The 19,443-nt window shown below is 38.6% G+C and overlaps 1 protein-coding gene across 1 annotated transcript in view; it reads right to left on the bottom strand.

The window, feature by feature from the left end:
* Nucleotides 1-8,084: 8,084 nt before the first annotated feature.
* LOC106870245 (uncharacterized) overlaps nt 8,085-19,443 on the bottom strand; it is a 71,019-nt gene continuing 59,660 nt past the window's right edge. The window contains exons 9-11 of the mRNA XM_052966518.2: nt 14,411-14,543; nt 9,290-9,373; nt 8,085-8,589 (exon numbers count right to left, since the gene is read on the bottom strand). Coding sequence (XP_052822478.1) covers nt 8,495-8,589; nt 9,290-9,373; nt 14,411-14,543 — 312 coding nt within the window. The 3' untranslated portion in view covers nt 8,085-8,494. The remainder of the gene's footprint in view (nt 8,590-9,289; nt 9,374-14,410; nt 14,544-19,443) is intronic.

The following is a 19,443-nucleotide window of genomic DNA, read 5'->3' as shown; positions in this document are numbered from 1 at the left end:
AGGACACTTAACCAATTAACACTCTGCTACTACTACTACTACTACTACTACTACTACTACTACTACTTCTTCTTCTTCTTCTTCTTCTTCTTCTTCTTCTTCTTCTTCAGACAGAAACAAGGAAAATGCCCCTGTTATTTGAATACTATGCAAGTATGTTTTTATAAAGACTTTTCATTTAAATTTGCCAAAATTTAATTTTTCCAAAATTCAGTTGAAAAGATCTCAAGGATCGAAACTGGTACTGAAATGTTTTCTATAAAAGTATTTTAGCATTTTCTACCTTGACTTTCCCCCCCCCCCACACACACGCGCACACACACACACACACACACATTGATTTCGTCCTCACCAGACAGTGGGACGCAGGGTTGCTCTTAGATACAAAGACCCTCCCAGGAGAGGAATGCACCATCCAGCATAGACTAGTCATTAGTGACTTTCGACTTGAGACCAGGAGGAGAAGCAGACCAATCCAGAAGAGAAGGATCTGGAAGCTAAAGAACCCTTCACATAGTCAGAGATTTAGGGACATTCTCATCAAGAAATTTGATGAGAGGAAGGAGGAACTACTGTCCTCGAACATAAAAGGTAGCTGGAAATTCTTACGACACAGCTTACTGAGTGTCACAGATCAAGTCTGCAGATGGTGCAAAGTCTCTTCCAGACCTAGAGTAACATGGTAGTGGAATAATACGGTAGACAAAGCCATCAGAGCAAAGAAACAGGCCTGGAAAACCTGGAAGGGTGGGGGTAGCAGGGAACCATACCAGATAGTCAAGAGGGAAGCTGGGTGACAGGTATCAAGGGTGAAGCAGAAAAGAAGAAGTTTGCCAATGTCCAGCAACATGAGGACCAAAGAACTGAAGTATTCCGGTTTGCAAGACAGTATGTGAGAGAAAATTGTGATGTCACAGGAGAGGAATGTGTCCGCATGGATGATGGTGCACTTTCTTTTAATGATTTGGAAAAGAAAGAGGCTTGGAAGAGACATTATGAAAGACTGTTGAACGTGGAGAATGAGTGGGAGGAGGAGTGCCTGCCAAATGTTGATCCAGTAGAGCGACCAGCTATCCGAATAGACAGCACCCTGGTAGATAAAGAAATTAAGGATATGAAGCCAGGAAAAACCCCTGGTCCATCAGGAATCACCCCTGAGATGCTTAAAACATCTGATGGTGTGGGCTTTGGCCTAGTCATCCGTATTGTAAACCAGGTAGTTCATGATGGAGTCATACCCAATGACTGGCGTAGCAGCACCATAGTCAACTGCTACAAAAGTAAAGGTGATGCTTTAGATAGAAATAACTACAGGGGTATCAAACTGCTGGATCAGGTGATGAAGGTCACAGAGAGGGTCATGGCCCAACTAATTAGGGAGAGAGTCCGCTTAGATGGATGCAGTTTGGTTTTGTGCCAGGTAGAAGCACCACTGATGCTATATTTCTGATACAGCAACTGCAGGAGAAATATCTAGCCAAAGATAAACACCTATATTTGGCTTTTGTGGACTTGGAGAGAGCCTTTGACAGGGTCCCCCGATCCCTTATCTGGTGGGCGATGCGGAAACTGGAGATTGACGAATGGTTAATAAGAGCTGTATAGGCCCTATACAAAGGTGCCGTCAGTTGTGGGAAAGAAATGTGTCTGCATGGATGATGGTACGCCCTAAACGAGGCTGCAAAGAAAGAGGTTTGGAGACGCCACAACGAAAGATTGCTCAATAAAGAGAATGAATGGGAGAAAGAGAGTTTGCCATCCGTGTTGACAGTACCATGGTAGATAAAGCAATAAAGAGTATGAAGACAAGGAAAGCCCCCGGCCCATCAGGAATCCCTGCAGAGATGCTCAAAATATCTGGCAGTGTCGGCTATAGCCTAGTCACCCGTATTGTTAACTAGGTGATACACGAAGGAGTCATACACAATGACTAGTGTAGCAACACCATAGTCAACTGCTACAAAGGTAAATAATTACAGAGGTATCAAGTTGTTAGATCAGGTAATGAAAGTCACGGAGATGGTCATAGCCCAACTATTTAGGGAGCGAGTCAGTTTAGATGAGATGCAGTTTGGGTTCTTGCCAGGGAAAAGCACCACTGATGCTATATTTCTGGTAAGACAACTTCAGGATAAATACCTAGCCAAGGATATATCTCTGTACCTGGCTTTCGTTGACATGGAGAAAGCCTTTGACAGGGTCCCCCAATCCCTCATCTGGTGGTCAATGAGAAAACTAGGGATAGAAGAATGGTTAGTGAGAGTTGTGCGAGCCATGTACAGAGACGCTGTCAGTAAGGTGAGGGTTCGCAACGAGTACAGTGAAGAATTCCGGGTAGAGGTAGGGGTCCACCAAGGTTCTGTCTTCAGCCCCCTCCTATTTATCATAGTCCTCAAGACGATAACAGAGGAATTCAAGATAGGATGCCCTGGGAGCTCCTCTATGCTGATGATCTTGCACTAATTGCTGAGTCACTATCAGAACTAGAGGAGAAGTTTCAGGTGTGGAAGCAAGGACTAGAATCGAAGGGCCTTAGAGTCAACCTAGCTAAAACCAAAGTCTTAATAAGTAGGAAGGTAGAGAAAACACAAACCCCTTCAGGTAGATGGCCCTGCTCGATCTGTAGAAAAGGCGAAGGTAGAAACTCTATAAGATGCACTCAGTGCAAGCTATGGACACATAAGAGGTGCAGCAATATCAAAGGAAGGTTAACTAGGAAGTTAGTTTTTGTATGTGGCAGATGTTCAGGAGCAATAAATACTGTAAATGTGCAGAAAACAACTTCTGTCACATTCCAGGGAGAAAAACTAGACGTAGTTAATAGCTTCCGCTGTCTAGGTGACCAAGTTAGTAGTGGGGGTGAGTGCACTGAAAGTGTAGCTGCTAGAATAAGAAAAGCCTGGGCAAAGTTCAGAGAGCTCTTACCTCTGCTGGTGACAAAGGGTCTCTCTCTCAGAGTATAAGGCAGACTGTATGACGCATGTGTACGAACAGCCATGCTACATGGCAGTGAAACATGGGCCGTGACTGCTGAGGATATGCGGAAGCTCGAAAGGAATGAAGCCAGTATGCGCCGATGGATGTGTAATGTCAGTGTGCATACTCGACAAAGTGTAAGTACCTTGAGAGAAAAGTTGAACCTAAGAAGCATCAGTTGTGGTGTGCAAGAGAAACGATTGCGCTGGTATGGTCACGTGGCGAGAATGGATGAGGATAGCTGTGTGAAAAAGTGCCACACCCTAGCGGTTGAGGTAACCTGTGGAAGAGGCAGGCCCAGGAAGAATTGGGATGAGGTGGTGAAGCACGACCTCCGAACATTAGGCCTCACCAAGGCAATGACTTCTGACCGAGACCTATGCAAATATGCTGTGCGTGAGAAGACGCGGCAAGCCAAGTGTGCGTGCGTGCGTGTATGCATGTATTTGTTTGTCTGCGTTTGTCTTCCCACCATCACTTGAAAACCGATCTTGGTGTGTTTATGTCCCTGTAACTTAGCAGTTCAGCACAAGTGACTGATAGAATAAGTAATAGGCTTATAAAGAATAAGGCCTAGGGTCAATTTCTTTGACTAAAGGCGGTGCTTCAGCATAGCTGTAATCAAATGACTGAAACAAATAAAAGAGTATGTTGTAATCAATGATTTACATGTTATGTTATTTCCTACAATAAATTCCCTACCTAATTTCATAAATTTTGTCCATGTATATGTATTTGAAACTATTAATATACATGCACACTTGATCTTACCAACAGGTTTGTATATATTTTCTAAAGATTTTCAAGGGTCAGCAGTTTTGTGTATACACATATGCAATGAATGCTCTACCTAATTTCACAAATTTTGTACATGTTTATGTACTTAAAACTACTAATATGCATGTATATTTACACATGGTTACATGATCTTACAAACAGGTCTGTATATATTTTCTAAAGATCTTAAAGTATCTGTTGATTCAACAGAAGTGATAAATATGTAGTCATCTTTAAAACGCCAAGAGTAAATGATGTTTTAAATGACACATTCTACCAGTATACGAAATTTGAAAGTGTTTAGTTACAAAAAATTATTTTTTCTATGTGCCAGCCAAAAGGAAAAGATCCTACACACACACACACATATATATATATATATATATATATATATATATATACACACACATATATACACACACACACATACATACATATACTTAACTACAATACATACATATAATTATATAGACATATTTTCACATCAAGTTGAATATGTACAGCATAACGTATATATGCAAACAATTAAACAAAAACTGTCCCGTGTATATAATATTAAAATGTAAAATAAGGAAATTGCACATTAATTTGATATAACATAATCAAATACGTGAGTAAACAATAAAAATAAACCTCGACGAAGCTTAATCTTAAATTTGCAAAACAGTTGAAGGCTTTCTTAAAAGTGAAATCAAAATATACACTAGCATTGCAATGCAAAATAACCATAACGTGTAAAGTCAAATTCAAATGCGACAAAATTTTCCGAAACTCTAAAATTTTACCCGTATGGTATTTTGTCGGTTGATATTTTAAAATGTCATCCACACAGTCCTTGCTGCACAGCTATCGAGAAAATGACGTTTTTTTCTCATCAGTAGTCAACATCACAACCGAATTATGTGAACAACTAGAGATACTGGTGGAGATGCCAAGTGAAAGGAGACATCGTGTGCTACACCACTTCGGATATGAAAGTGAAGATGAACCTCTTGCTGATGCTTTGCAAAATTTGAAAGTGCGTTTCCTTTTTCATTCAATCGACGTTGCTCTTGTCTCTCTTGGTGAACGTTTTGATATGTTGAGCAGGCACAACATCCTTGCATTCCTTTACAAAATTACTGAAACACTGGGAAAATCAGAAGCTATTGGAACACTGTGCAATTGTTTCTGCTGCACTGACAGTACATATCAATGATGACGTTGTCAAGGCAGATATTGAGAAAACTGAGCTAGAGGAAGAACTTTGTTCACTTTGGCATTTTCTATCACCTGAGTGCAAGTAAGTCCATGATGTGGTTGATTATATTCAGAAATCCAGCCTTATGGAGATTTTTCTGAATGTGTTAATGGCTTTGTGAATTATCCTTTCAATGCCTGTGAATGCTGCAAGTGGAGAGTGCAGTTTCCCCAAATTAAAGTTGATTAAATCATATCTGCAGTCCACTATGGTACAGGAAAGACTTTGTGGATTGTCTATGATATCCATCAAACACAAACTTAGCTCTCAGCTTGATTATTCTGAGCTGATTGATGATTTCACAAAGGGAAAAGTGCGCTGTGTTTGTCTTTGAAAGTTGCCTGGATTATAAAAGTGCTCTTTTATTCATATTTGGAAGTTTTACTTATTGAAATTTGTAATAGACCTGTAGCAGAACTATATCATCTCTGTAGAGAGATGTGCAGAGGCACACAATATTCGATGTGTTCTACTGTTGGCCAGCCCAATCACGTGATAGAACTCAGGAATATTGAGTTAGTCCTTTTTCCACCAAAATATACTACAGGCAAAGTCAGTCTGCAGTTTGTCTTCGTATAGAATGGACACTTTGTCGGATGTTTCGGTTATAAACAAGCCTTGCACAACCAAGTGTGGCAGAATGCAACAAAACATATACCTTTGCTTTTTGACCAACAAAAGTGGTTAATAACTATACTTAGAGTTTGCATTATCATGCGACACCTTCTCATAATATTTTGGCATTTATTAAATTATGAATATTTTTTCTAGATTTCACATCATGACCAGTTTGCTCTTATGTAAGTTAAATGCCATAATATTATTTGCACACATACACTTTCTTTCAGTTTATACAGCTTGCTGCAATGTTCTTGAATAAACTTCTTCTCATACAAGCTGAGACACCTATGCTCTACAGTTGCTATTTTGAAATGCTTGTCTTCTGATATTTGTGAGTCCATTGAATAAGTATTTAACCCTATTAAATGTTGGCCTACCTAAACATGAAATAATACGATAGTTCCAGCCCTAAGTAAATTTAACTCATTGTACTTTTAAAGATGTTCTTTAGGTTAAAGCTATGAATAAAAGGTGTGTAGATTATGAACTTTGATTGAAGAGATGAGGCCTCAAAACAAAAAGTTTCAGGGAACCTCTAAAAGTCATGCAACGGCCCTGAATAGAATCTGTGGTTAGTGTGTTAATAAGAAATGATGTGTAGTATTCAGAAGAAGTTCAAGTTCATAGAAGTTTGAGATGGAGATTTGTCAGGTAGTTTTTAGTTTTGGGCCTTTTTAAAAATATATCTAATGCACAAGTTTAAAATAAATACTTTAAAAAAAATTCCTAAACATTAACCAAATTTCTTATGAGGGAAATGGGTGATAATAAAAGCTTCATGATCAATAAATGCATTCAATAAGTGAAACATGCCTCTGTGATAAGTTTTACATATTTTAGGCTATTACATACCAAATTGTCATGCTACCAGGCATCATGTAAATCTTAAAATCAGCTAAAATTGAATGGCACTGAGGACAGAGACAAATGGTAAACTGTGTCTCAATTTACAGTAAATAGGCACCAGATTGTCAGGGAAATTGTCTGATCAAAATGGCATAAAATAATCTACTTAGAAGCACGAGGAAACACTAGTAATAGATTTAAACTCTTTTTCTCATGAACAGAAAATCTTTCTAAAAAAACATCTCAGTCTTACCTTTACAACTATATATAATACATTCATTACTAAATATCTTTTAATCTTTTCACCTTTGCAATGCGAACCTCATCTACCTTATTTTAGGCATTTAATGTTTAGTATTAAATATTGGAGGGGGAGCAATATTGCAGTATCAAATGTATTAAGTAAGGCTAATGATAAGGTTTATACTTTAAATATATTTAAATGTTTTCAAGGTGTATTGAAGTGTATCAAAGGAGCAAAACTAGGAAGGATATCTCTGCCAAGGTGGAAACAAGGAAGAACAAAAATGTTCATAGCTCAGTTGGATGACCTGTTCCAGAGGCAGTGCCAACAATATATCAATGATCAAAGATGAGGTAATGTCTATGCACCACCCTTAAATGATGCCAAGAAGTGTATTGAGATTGAGATAAAATTGACAAGGACTAACTGCCAATTGAAAGGAAGATCATAGTGTAATATCAACATGGCTTTTTTTTCCATATGGCCCTTCCATATGCATCAAATACTGTTAATAAAAGTAAAGAGAATGAAAAGAGGGCTAGCAAGTCCTTATGAGAATCATTTGGCCTCCCACTGGGCCTTACAGGATTTGGACTGCATATAGCTACTGCAAAACTGCTACTGTAAAACATTACAGGTGAAGGTGTTTAAAGTAACAAAAATTTCCACATTGGAGAGGAATGTGTAATTAAAACAGTAGCATTGAGAGGCCAAGGCAAACAGACAACATGGGGTGAGAAGACTAATGAAATTGAAGTTATCATAAAGCATACTGTGATTCCTCATGAGAAATATCTATGATATACTTCAATTTTTGGTCAACATTGGTTGGAACAATGCTAACTGTCATTAGCATGGAAGCTATGTACCATTGTAGCATGTTGTAGAAGATTGCAAGACATGTCTTACAGAGTATGTCTGCCAGCATAAGCAAGTCTTGAATATCCTTACAATGCAGTTATGTCAATTCAATAAGTATCAGCTTGAAGTTGCTCCCTGTTGTTTTTCACACTGATGGTAAGAAAAGACAATGCAATTGTGTAAACAAAGTAAAACTGAACTCCAGATCTGTGAATGGTGCTAATTATTGGAAGATGAAGGTGAATTTAAACTACTCCTTTCCTGAAACCCCATCTCAATAATGAGGTTACAACCTGACCTTATGACAGGGTTGGACTTAAAAAATACTCATAAGTGTTGTGTTCATAGTGACTTGCCAAGGGAATATGGAGTGGGCTTTCAATATTATGAAGGACGTAAGTAATTGTGTGCAGCTCAAGAATGTCAGTGTACAGGGCTTCGGTAGAGCTGGGATGACGTGGGTTTGTAGCTTGATTCACAATGTGCTATCTAGCAGAGAATGATTTTCAAACTAAAGAGGGAAGAAAAGAATGCTTTATTACAAATATAGTTAAGATATCTGAAATAAGAACAAACACTCAGCAAGTAGTAAAGCAAAATAGCTGATGTAAAGTTGGAGCAGTTACTTGCTACGTCCAATTTGCTGTTGTGGCTGCATAGATAATAAGAGAATAAAAAGTAACACAATGCAAGCAAAAAAGAACCTGGACATTCTGATAGCAATAATGCTGCTTAACTCCACTGGAAGGAGTAATACTTTTGGTATGTGCACAATCATTGTAATCTTCTGTTGACAGCTGACAGAAAGAGTGTCCTTGTGGTGTAGGATGAAAGTTTAAATGTATGTGAATGTGTAATATGAGTTTATTTTGTGAAATCATTAATAGTGTCAATTATGCCAGTTGAGCTTTAAGCCATCAACTCTAACATTACACGTCCTCATTGTTCATGTTTTCTAAAGTGTATTTCACTTTTGCCCACATCTTCTCTCCAACAAGCTTGGCATGTTTATGTCTCGTATTGTCTACAAAAAAAAACAAAAAAAGACAATAACAATAAAGAAAGTAGTTCATAAGAATTCTGTTCCTATCTTCATATCTTTGCTTATTATTCCTATTATAATTATTCAGCAGATTGTGCACAATGTATTAGATTAATCAGCCAACAGATAGCTATGAGCACATATCATTGCTAGAAGCACAGGGCAAAAAAAAAGAAAGAAAAAATATCAAGCGACACAGATACAAATATTTACTCTGAACCTCATAAATATTTAAAGCAGCGTTGTAAATAGATCATGTGTTGAGCATGGGTTTGATTCTCACCACATAATATTAGTTTAAAATAATAATATGCTGACATGTATTATTCAGTTAAGCTTAGATTATTTATGAAAATAATTAAGGTAATTGCAGATGGAGAACCCTCTCTAAAAGGTAAAGAATAAGTAAGCAAATTCAACTGAAAGGAACTTCTTGCAGTTGAAAAGCAAAAAAACCCCAAAAGAACAATGTAAGCATTTGTGATGATGTTAGGGCTACAATAAATAATCTCAAATGATATAGACATCACTTATTCTGACAGCTGAATCTCCTAAATGTTTACGGTTAAGACACCTAGGAGATATATATTTCATAACCACTGTGTACTTACTCACTATGTACTAATTTGTGACTACCATCACATTTAAGTTTTCAAAGACATATAAACATGTGAAAAATTACCAGTTTCAAAGTCAATCATATAATCTCTTTCTGGCTCAAAGAACTCTCCCATTTCATTTATGTTTATGGCATCTTCAGGAGAAACTGTAAATAAAAATTTCAATAAATTAATAATGCATTAAAGATTATAATAAACAAAAAAACTGTTACACGAGAAATTAATTGTAATTAATAAATATACGTTATTCTTTCCATAGAAATTCATATAAAGTATATACCACAATTTAAAACAGCTCTGAAGATGTATATATATATATATATATATATATATATATATATATATATATATGTATATCATCATCATCATCATCGTTTAACGTCCGCTTTCCATGCCAGCATGGGTTGGACGATTTGACTGAGGACTGGTGAAACCGGATGGCAACACCAGGCTCCAATCTAAATTTGGCAGAGTTTCTACAGCTGGATGCCCTTCCTAACGCCAACCACTCAGAGAGTGTAGTGGGTGCTTTTACATGTCACCCGCACGAAAACGGCCACACTCGAAATGGTGTCTTTTATGTGCCACCCGCACAAGAGCCAGTCCAGGGGCACTGGCAACGATCTCGCTCGAAAACTCTACAAGGCCAGTCAGGCGGTACTGGCAACGGTCACACTCAGGATGGTACATCTTATGTGCCACCCGCACAAGAGCCAGTCCAGGGGCCCTGGCAACGATCTCACTTGGCTTGCCGGGTCTTCTCACGCACAGCACATTTCCAAAGGTCTCGGTCAGTAGTCATCGCCTCGGTGAGGCCCAATGTTCGAAGGTCTTGCCTCACCACCTCAGCCCAGGTCTTCCTGGGCCTACCTCTTCCACGGGTTCCCTCAACTGTTAGGGAGTGGCACTTTTTCACGCAGCTATCCTCATTCATTCTCACCACATGTCCAAACCAGCGCAATCGTCTCTCTTGCACACCACTACTGATGCTTCTTATATTCAGCTTTTCTGTCAAGAGACTTACACTCTGACGGGTATGCACATTCACATTACACATCCAGCGGAGCATACTGGCTTCATTCCTTGCGAGCTTACGCATGTCCTCAGCAGTCACAGCCCATGTTTCACTGCCATGTAGCATGGCTGTTCGTACACATGCGTCATACAGTCTGCCTTTTACTCTGAGTGAGAGTCCCTTTGTCGCCAGCAGAGGTAAGAGCTCTCTAAACTTTGCCCAGGCTATTCTTATTCTAGCAGTTACACTTTCAGCGCACCCACCCCCACTACTAAACTTGGTCACCCAGATAGCGGAAGCTATTGACTACCTCTAGTTTTTCTCCCTGGAATGAGATAGAAGTTGTTTCCTGTTTGTTTACAGTGTTTATTGCACCTGAACATCTGCCACATACAAAAACTAACTTCATAGTTAATCTGCCTTTGATATTGCTGCACCTCTTATGTGTCCATAGCTTGCACCGGGTACATCTTATAGAGTTTCTACCTACTCCTTTACTGCATACTGAGCAGGGCCATCTACCTGAAGGGGTTTGTGTTTTATCTACCTTCCTACTTATTAGGACTTTGGTTTTTGCTAGGTTGACTCTAGGGCCCTTCGATTCTAGTCCTTGCTTCCACACCTTAAACTTCTCCTCTAGTTCTGATAGTGACTGCGCAATTAGTGCAAGGTCACACACATATATATACATATATGTATATATATATATAAATATATATATATATATATATACATATATGTATATATATATATATATATATATATATATATATATATATATATATATATATATATATATATATATATATATATATAAACACATATAAGTATATATATGCAAATATGTATATATATGAATATATATATACATATATGCATATATATATATATGTATATATATCGTTGCCAGTGCTGCTGGACTGGCTCTTGTGCAGGTGGCACATAAAAGACACCATTTTGAGCGTGGCCGTGCCAGTACCGCCTGACTGGCCCTCGTGCAGGTGACACGTAAAAGCACCCACTACACTCTCGGAGTGGTTGGCGTTAGGAAGGGCATCCAGCTGTAGAAACTCTGCCAAATTAGATTGGAGCCTGGTGTTGCCATCCGGTTTCACCAGTCCTCAGTCAAATCGTCCAATCCATGCGAGCATGGAAAGCGGACGTTAAACGATGATGATGATATATATATATGTATATATGTATATATACATATATATGTGTGTGTGTGTGTGTGTGTGTGTGTGTGTGTGTGTGTGTGTATGTGTATATACATAAATATATATATATATATAGATATATATATATATATTCTGCACCGTGAGGACCAAAGACTTGAGGTATTTCGTGTTGCAAGACAGTGTGATAGAGAATTGTGATGTCATGGGAGAGAAATGTGTTTGCATGGATGATGGTACGCTTGCACTAAACGAGGCTGCAAAGAAAGAGGTTTGGAGACGCCACGACGAAAGATTGCTCAATAAAGAGAATGAATGGGAGGAAAAGAGTCTGCCGAAAGTCGACCCAACAGAGGGACCAGCTATCCGAGTTGACAGTACCATGGTAGATAAAGCAATTAAGAGTATGAAGACAGGGAAAGCCCCTGGCCCTTCAGGAATCACTGCAGAGATGCTCAAAATATCTGGCAGTGTCGGCTATAGCCTAGTCACCTGTATTGTTAACCAGGTGATACACGAAGGAGTCATACCCAATGACTGGTGTAGCAGCACCATAGTCAACTGCTACAAAGGTAAAGGTGAAGCTTTAGATACAAATAATTACAGAGGTATCAAGTTGTTAGATCAGGTAATGAAAGTCACGGAGAAGGTCATAGCCCAACTAATTAGGGAGAGAGTCAGTTTAGATGAGATACAGTTTGGGCTTGTGCCAGGGAAATGCACCACTGATGCTACATTTCTGGTAAGACAACTTCAGGATAAATACCTAGCGAAGGATAAACCTCTGTACCTGGCTTTTGTTGACATGGAGAAAGCCTTTGACAGGGTCCCCCGATCCCTCATCTGGTGGTCAATGAGGAAACTAGGGATAGAAGAATGGTTAGTGAGAGCTGTGCAAGCCATGTACAGAGACTCTGTCAGTAAGGTGAGGGTTGGCAATGAGTACAGTGAAGAATTCCGGGTAGAGGTAGGGGTCCACCAAGGTTCTGTCTTCAGCCCCCTCCTATTTATCATAGTCCTCAAGGCGATAACAGAGGAATTCAAGATAGGATGCCCCTGGGAGCTCCTCTATGCTGCTAACGTTGCACTAATTGCTGAGTCACTATCAGAACTAGAGGAGAAGTTTCAGGTGTGGAAGCAAGGACTAGAATCGAAGGGCCTTAGAGTCAACCTAGTTAAAACCAAAGTCCTAATAAGTAGGAAGGTAGACAAAACACAAACCCCTTCAGGTAGATGGCCTTGCTCGATCTGTAGAAAAGGTGTAGGTAGAAACTCTATAATATGCACCCAGTGCAAGCTATGGACACATAAGAGGTGCAGCAATATCAAAGGAAAGTTAACTAGGAAGTTAGTTTTTGTATGTGGCAGATGTTCAGGAGCAATAAATACTGTAAATGTGCAGAAAACAACTTCTGTCACATTCCAGGAAGAAAAACTAGACGTAGTTAATAGCTTCCACTGTCTAGGTGACCAAGTTAGTAGTGGGGGTAGGTGCACTGAAAGTGTAGCTGCTAGAATAAGAAAAGCCTGGGCAAAGTTCAGAGAGCTCTTACCTCTGCTGGTGACAAAGGGTCTCTCTCTCAGAGTATAAGGCAGACTGTATGACGCATGTGTACGAACAGCCATGCTTCATGGCAGGAAGACATGAGCCATGACTGCTGAAGACATGAGTAGGCTCACAAGGAATGAAGTTAGTATGTTCCAATGGATGTGTAATGTCAGTGTGCATACTCGACAGAGTGTAAGTATCTTGAGAGAAAAGTTGAACCTAAGAAGCATCAGTTGTGGTGTACAAGAGAGACAATTGCGCTGGTATGGTCATGTGGCAAGAATGGATGAGGATAGCTGTGTGAAAAAGTGCCACTCCCTAGCAGTTGAGGGAACCTGTGGAAGAGGTAGGTCCAGGAAGACCTGGGATGAGGTGGTGAGGCACGACCTCTGAACATTGGGCCTCACTGAAATGATGACTTCTGACCGAGACCTTTGGAAATACGCTGTGCGTAAGAAGACCCGGCAAGCCAAGTGAGACCTAAGTCCAAGGCCTCTGCCAGGGGTGCAGCCAGCCCACTTATGCGTACCTTTTCTTCATTGGACACTAAACTGTGCTTGCAAAGACCTGTTGAGGCATGTGAATTCGAAATTTGACGACTGGCACCCATGCCAACGTCGTCTCCTCCATTGGACATGAAACTCAGCTCGTGAAGACATGTTGGGGCAAGCGAAAGCGAAATCGTGATGGCACCTATGCCCAGCGTCACCTTCGTGGCATGTGTAAAGACATTCGAGTGAGATCATTGCCAGTGCCACTGGACTGGCTCGTATGCAGGACAGGAAACTCGGCTTGTGAAGACCTGTTGGGGCAAGCAAAAACGAAATCGTGATGACACCTGTGCCCAGCGTCGCCTTCCTGGCACTTGTGCCGGTGGCACGTGTAAAGACACTCGAGCGAGATCATTGCCAGTGCCGCTGGACTGGCTCCTGTGCAGGTGGCACGTAAAATACACTATTTTGAGTTGTGGCCGTTGCCAGTACTGCCTGACTGGCCTTCGTGCCGGTGGCACGTAAAAGCACCCACTACACTCTCGGAGTGGTTGGCATTAGGAAAGGCATCCAGCTGTAGAAACTCTGCCAATTTGAACTCAGAATGTAAAAACAGATGAAATACCACAAAGCATTTCCCTCAGTGTGCTAATGTTTCTGCCAGCTTGCTGCCTTAAAACTCTTCAAGAGACCTAGTAAAAAATTTTTATTTCAACATCAAAATTTCTTAAGCGTGACACACACATCAGATACTTACAAAAAACAAATTGATGTGTTAATATTATTGATTAGGCAATATCAAGTGACTGATTGATCAGCATTATATTCTTACTCTTGTTTTTCCAGCCTGATAGTCATATTTTTAGGATTCTCTTACTGTAAATTACAAAGAAATGGATTGAAAAGATTTTTTTAAAAATTCTTATTTTAACTGTCATGTAAGGTCTTCTTACCAACATCTTCATTTTCCCAGCTATATCTCATAAATTGCTTTATTTTCAAGCCTTTCATAGCCAAAGACATCCTTGTTTTGCGTTTTGTGTCAAATTCTTTCTGGATACTGAAAGTTTTTCCTTTGAATGATTTCTTTTAGAAGAGAAAAATAAGAGCTCAGCCAACATCATTGTTTTTACAATGATGAACAGTATAAGTTATAAATAGATTTTAAAAAATCTCATTTGGACATAAATAATTCTAATTCTACAAAGAATTTATCTTATATAGTGGTGTTAGAAATGTTGATGAAAATATGATATTAATTAGAAATGAACAATGTGCCAGAGATCAAAGGATACAGAGAAGCTATATAAACATAGCAACTTTGAATAGTAGTCTATATTCATAAAACTTCAAAGAAGAAAAAAGAAGCATATCAAAGCATAGCATTAGTCGTTACATTCATGAATAATATGAAAAAAAAAACAAAAAAAAAAACAGATGGCAAATGCTTTTCAGTATCATATTTACAGGACAAGGGAGCTTCCACACAGTCACTTGACCTGCTAGAATGACATGCTGGATATTGTAGTACTAGATATGACTGATAAAAGAGATGGGATTGATGTGACTAGAATACCTTTGGTCATATTTTGTTTAATCAGTGAGTTAGATATATTTGAAAATAGATATATTTATGAAATAGATATATTTAAGAAATTTACCATTTAAAAGTTTTTTATTGCTGAAAAACTTAGCATTTTCGTTTGAAAACTTAACCCCTTTTATTCATATCTGAGTATATTTGTAGTGAATTCCTCCTATACATGATTAACATAAAGGACACACATATTGGCTTGATATGAGAAAAATTGAATCTGATTGTAATTTCATTTAATAAATAAAAGTATATTTACCATCTATTTAAAACATATTTACTTGGCCTTGTTGGAACTACAGCTAAATTAGATTTATCAATAATGCTAATGATTTTTCATTTCATTATTAGTGGATGGTAGAAGACGGTGAGCTGGCAGAATCCTTACGATGCTGGATGGAATTCTTAGCAGTATTTTGCCCATCACTACATTCTGAGTTCAAATTCCGCTGAGGTTGACTTTGCCTTTCCTCCTTTCAGGGTCGATAAATTAAGTACCAGTGAATCACTAGGGTTAGTGTATTCGACTAGTTCCCTCCCCACAAATTCCAGGTCTTATGCCTTTGGTAGTAAAGATTATTAGTGGATATTACCAGCTGGAATGCCTTTGATCAAATATTTGCTCACTCAGGGGTAATTAGAAGTTAAACAATGATGATTGTAACATCCAGTATATTTTCAATTACTGAAGTGTTTGGTTATCCTGCTGAGTAAAATTTTGCCAGATTAGCACCTGTAGTTGTCTGTTAAAGTATTTCTTCTCTGCTGTTTAATGAAAGTCTAAAAGGAGTCAAAAATCTCAAATTTGGATTTTGATTTCTTGCAACTTGATAAACAACTTTGTTATAAATAGAGTATATTTTGCAATATAAAGCCATAGAACAAAATGTATTATACAACTATGTACATTGTGCAGGTTGTCGTCAACTTATGACCTATCCAACTTATGGCCAATCAACTTTATGATGATTGGCACACCGACTCCCGGCAATAATAATAAATAGTCCAGGTAAAAATTAACCCATCTATGGATGATGTCAGCTAACAAACGACATTGAAGATCCACAACCAAGCACCAGTCTACAATAAATTTTCATGTGAGTTTTGCAACTGTTTCTGACACCACATTGTGTATTTCTTGCATTTGCATTCTTTGGTACTTTTCAAATAACAAATAACACTGATGTAATATAATAAAGAATGCTATATGTGACTTTTCCCTGAGAATTTACCTTAAGAATGTAAAAATATAAAACAAAGCTATGTAGGCCTATAGACCAACTTACGACCAAATCGATTTATGACCAGTCAGTTGGAACCAAATTGTGGTTGCAAGTTGACAACAACCTGTATATTACTTAAAAAAGATAGTTTTGACATTACAAAATCCATATATAAAATTTAATATCATCATCATCTAATGTCTGTTTTCCATGCTAGAATGGATTGGATGGCTCGACTGAAAACTGGTAAGCTGAGGAGCTGCACCAGGTTCCAATCTGATTTGGCATAGTTTCTATGGTTGGATGCCCTTCCTATTGTCAACCATTCCAGGAGTGTAGTGAATGATTTTTACGTGCCACCAGCATGAGTACCAGTTATGTAGCACCAGCATCAGCCACAACTACGATTTCACTTGACTTGACAAGTCTTCTCAAGCACAGTATATTGCCAAAGGTCTCAGTTGCCGCCATGAGGCCCAACATTCAAACAGTGCTTTTTACATGCCACCAGAACAGGTGCCAGTCATATGACACTGGCATCAGTCACAACTACTATTTCACTTGGATTGATGGGTCTTCACAAGCACAGTACATTACCCAACATTTAAAGGGTGCTTTTTACATGCCAGTTACACAACAATGGCATCGGCCATGACTATGATTTCACTTGGCTTGACAGGTCTTCTCAAGCATAGCATATCGCCAGAGGTCTCGGTTGCTTGTCATTGCCTCCGTGAGGCTCAACGTTCGAAGATGATGCTTCACCATCTCATCCCATGTCTTCCTGGGTCTACCTCTACCACAGGTTCCCTCTACCATTAAAGTTCAGCACTTTTTCATGCAACTGTCCTTGTCCATACACATCACATGACCATACCAGCACAGTCATCTCTCTTGCACACCACATCTGATGCCTCTTATGTCCAACTTTCCCCTCAAGACACTTACGCTCTGTCATGCATGCACACTGTACACATCCAGGAAAACATACTAACTTCATTCTGTCTATGCATGTCCTCAGCAGTCACAACGTATGTTTCACTGCTGAGTAGCATGGCTGTTCACACACAGGTATCATACAATCTGCCTTTCACTCTGAGAGAACAGATGTAGGAGCTCACTGAACTTTCCCAGCCTATTCTTATTCTAACAGCTATGCTCTCAGAGCATCTACCTCCACTACTGACTTGGTCAACTAGGTAATGGAAGCTATTAACTACTTACAGTTTTTCCTCCGGGCATTTGGCGGATTCTAATTTCTGTACATTTTTAGTGTTAATTGTACCTGTGCACCTACCACTCACAAAAACTTGATATTGTTGCACCTCTTATGTGTCCAAAGCTTACACCAGGTACATTTTATAGAGTTTCTACTTACACCTTTTCTACAGATCGAGCAGGTCCATCTACCTGAAGGGATTTGTGATTTGTTTGCTTTCCTACTTACTAAGACTGATTTATGCTAGATTAACTCTAAGGCTCTTTGATTCTAGACTGTGCTTCCTCACCTGAAATTTCTTCTCTAGTTCTGGAAGTGATTTAGCTACGAGAATAAGGTCATCAGCATAGTGAAGCTCCCAGGAGCAGACTGTCTTAAATTCCTCTGTTATTGCTGGAGGACTATAATGAACAAGCGGGGCTAAACTATAAAGTAAAACTATCTTCGATGAAAATTAGTGGTTATCTAACACATTCTCAGTAAACATAGATGAAATATATATCAGTATAGTTTGTAGGCTATTTACAATTATAACTTTGATGTTTCTAACTCGTAATATTTTTTTAGAGTCTTATATTTGAAATCTGCTAAAGCACTTGTACTCTTGGGATTATCTATACTTAAAGTCAGATGTATTTATTTGTAATCCATATCCATGAAATTTGGTAAAAGAAAATATCCCAGGACTATATTTTAGCACAACAAACTTAAGAAAATGACCAATGCGTAAAATTTGATGTTACACAAATTTACAATGTAAAACATGAAGAAAACCTCTGAATAGTGTAGTAATGAGTTTGTTGTATAACCATCTTGTTGAAAATATAATCTATTGCAAGGAGCTATATTAACAATATGTTACAGTCTCTTCAAGAATTCATTGGAAATAAAAGAGCCATACATTGTACCATATTGAAGATTGAAGAGGAATAGTCTCTTAGAAGTAAAAGAAACGCAAAGGACTTAGTTTTTTTTTTACCCAAATAAATAAATAAATAAATACATAATAATCTACCCAACAAAATGTAAAATAAAAATACAACAAAAAATATAGAGTAGATAGAGCTACAAAAATTGATACAATGTGCAACATAAAGTTAAAGATGTGATGGTTCAGAAAATTCATTAAAATTCAAGTAAAAGGTACAGAAAAACAAAAATTAATCAAACTTTTGAAAATATAATCCTTGCATGAACATGGCCAGCTCAAGCTTGTAGCCAGTTAAATTTCACATTCCTCTGCTTTTTGAAAATGTCAATTGTTTGGTGTGTACTTCTGCATTTGCAAAACAGACTAGCTCATGTTATTGATATTGTCACAATGTTTATTTGCTGTACATGAAACTTATATCACTGTTGTTGTTGCTGCTGCTGCTCATGTATTACTGTTGCTAACTTGTATCTAATATCATCTTCATTAGATACACTGGGAGGTTTGATTAATAATGTTAGACCTAACAACTTGAATGATGGCACTCCGTCACTTACGACGTTGAGGGTTCCAGTTGATCTGATCAACGGAACAGCCTGCTCATGAAATTAACGTGCAGGTGGCTGAGCATTCCACAGACACATGTACCCTTAACGTAGTTCTCGGGGATATTCAGTGTGACACAGTGTGACAAGGCTGACCCTTTGAATTACAGGCACAACAGAAACTGGAAGTAAGAGTGAGAGAAAGTTGTGGTGAAAGAGTACAGCAGGGTTCGTCACCATCCTCTGTCAGAGCCTCGTGGAGCTTTAGGTGTTTTCACTCAATAAACACTCACAACGCCCGGTCTGGGAATTGAAACCGTGATCCTATGACTGCAAGTCCACTGCCCTAACCACTGGGCCATTGCGCCTCCACAACAACTTGAATAAACAGTAATCAACTAAAAATATATTAAACTAAATATACGAAGCTAACAGTTTTGAGCTAACATTATTACATCATCCATTTGTACTGTT

Source organism: Octopus bimaculoides, chromosome 3, assembly GCF_046866305.1.
Source record: "Octopus bimaculoides isolate indiv1 chromosome 3, ASM4686630v1, whole genome shotgun sequence".
Classification (NCBI taxonomy): domain Eukaryota; kingdom Metazoa; phylum Mollusca; class Cephalopoda; order Octopoda; family Octopodidae; genus Octopus; species Octopus bimaculoides.
The sequence above is the reverse complement of the archived record's forward strand: the minus strand, read 5'-3'. Positions and strand labels throughout refer to the sequence as shown.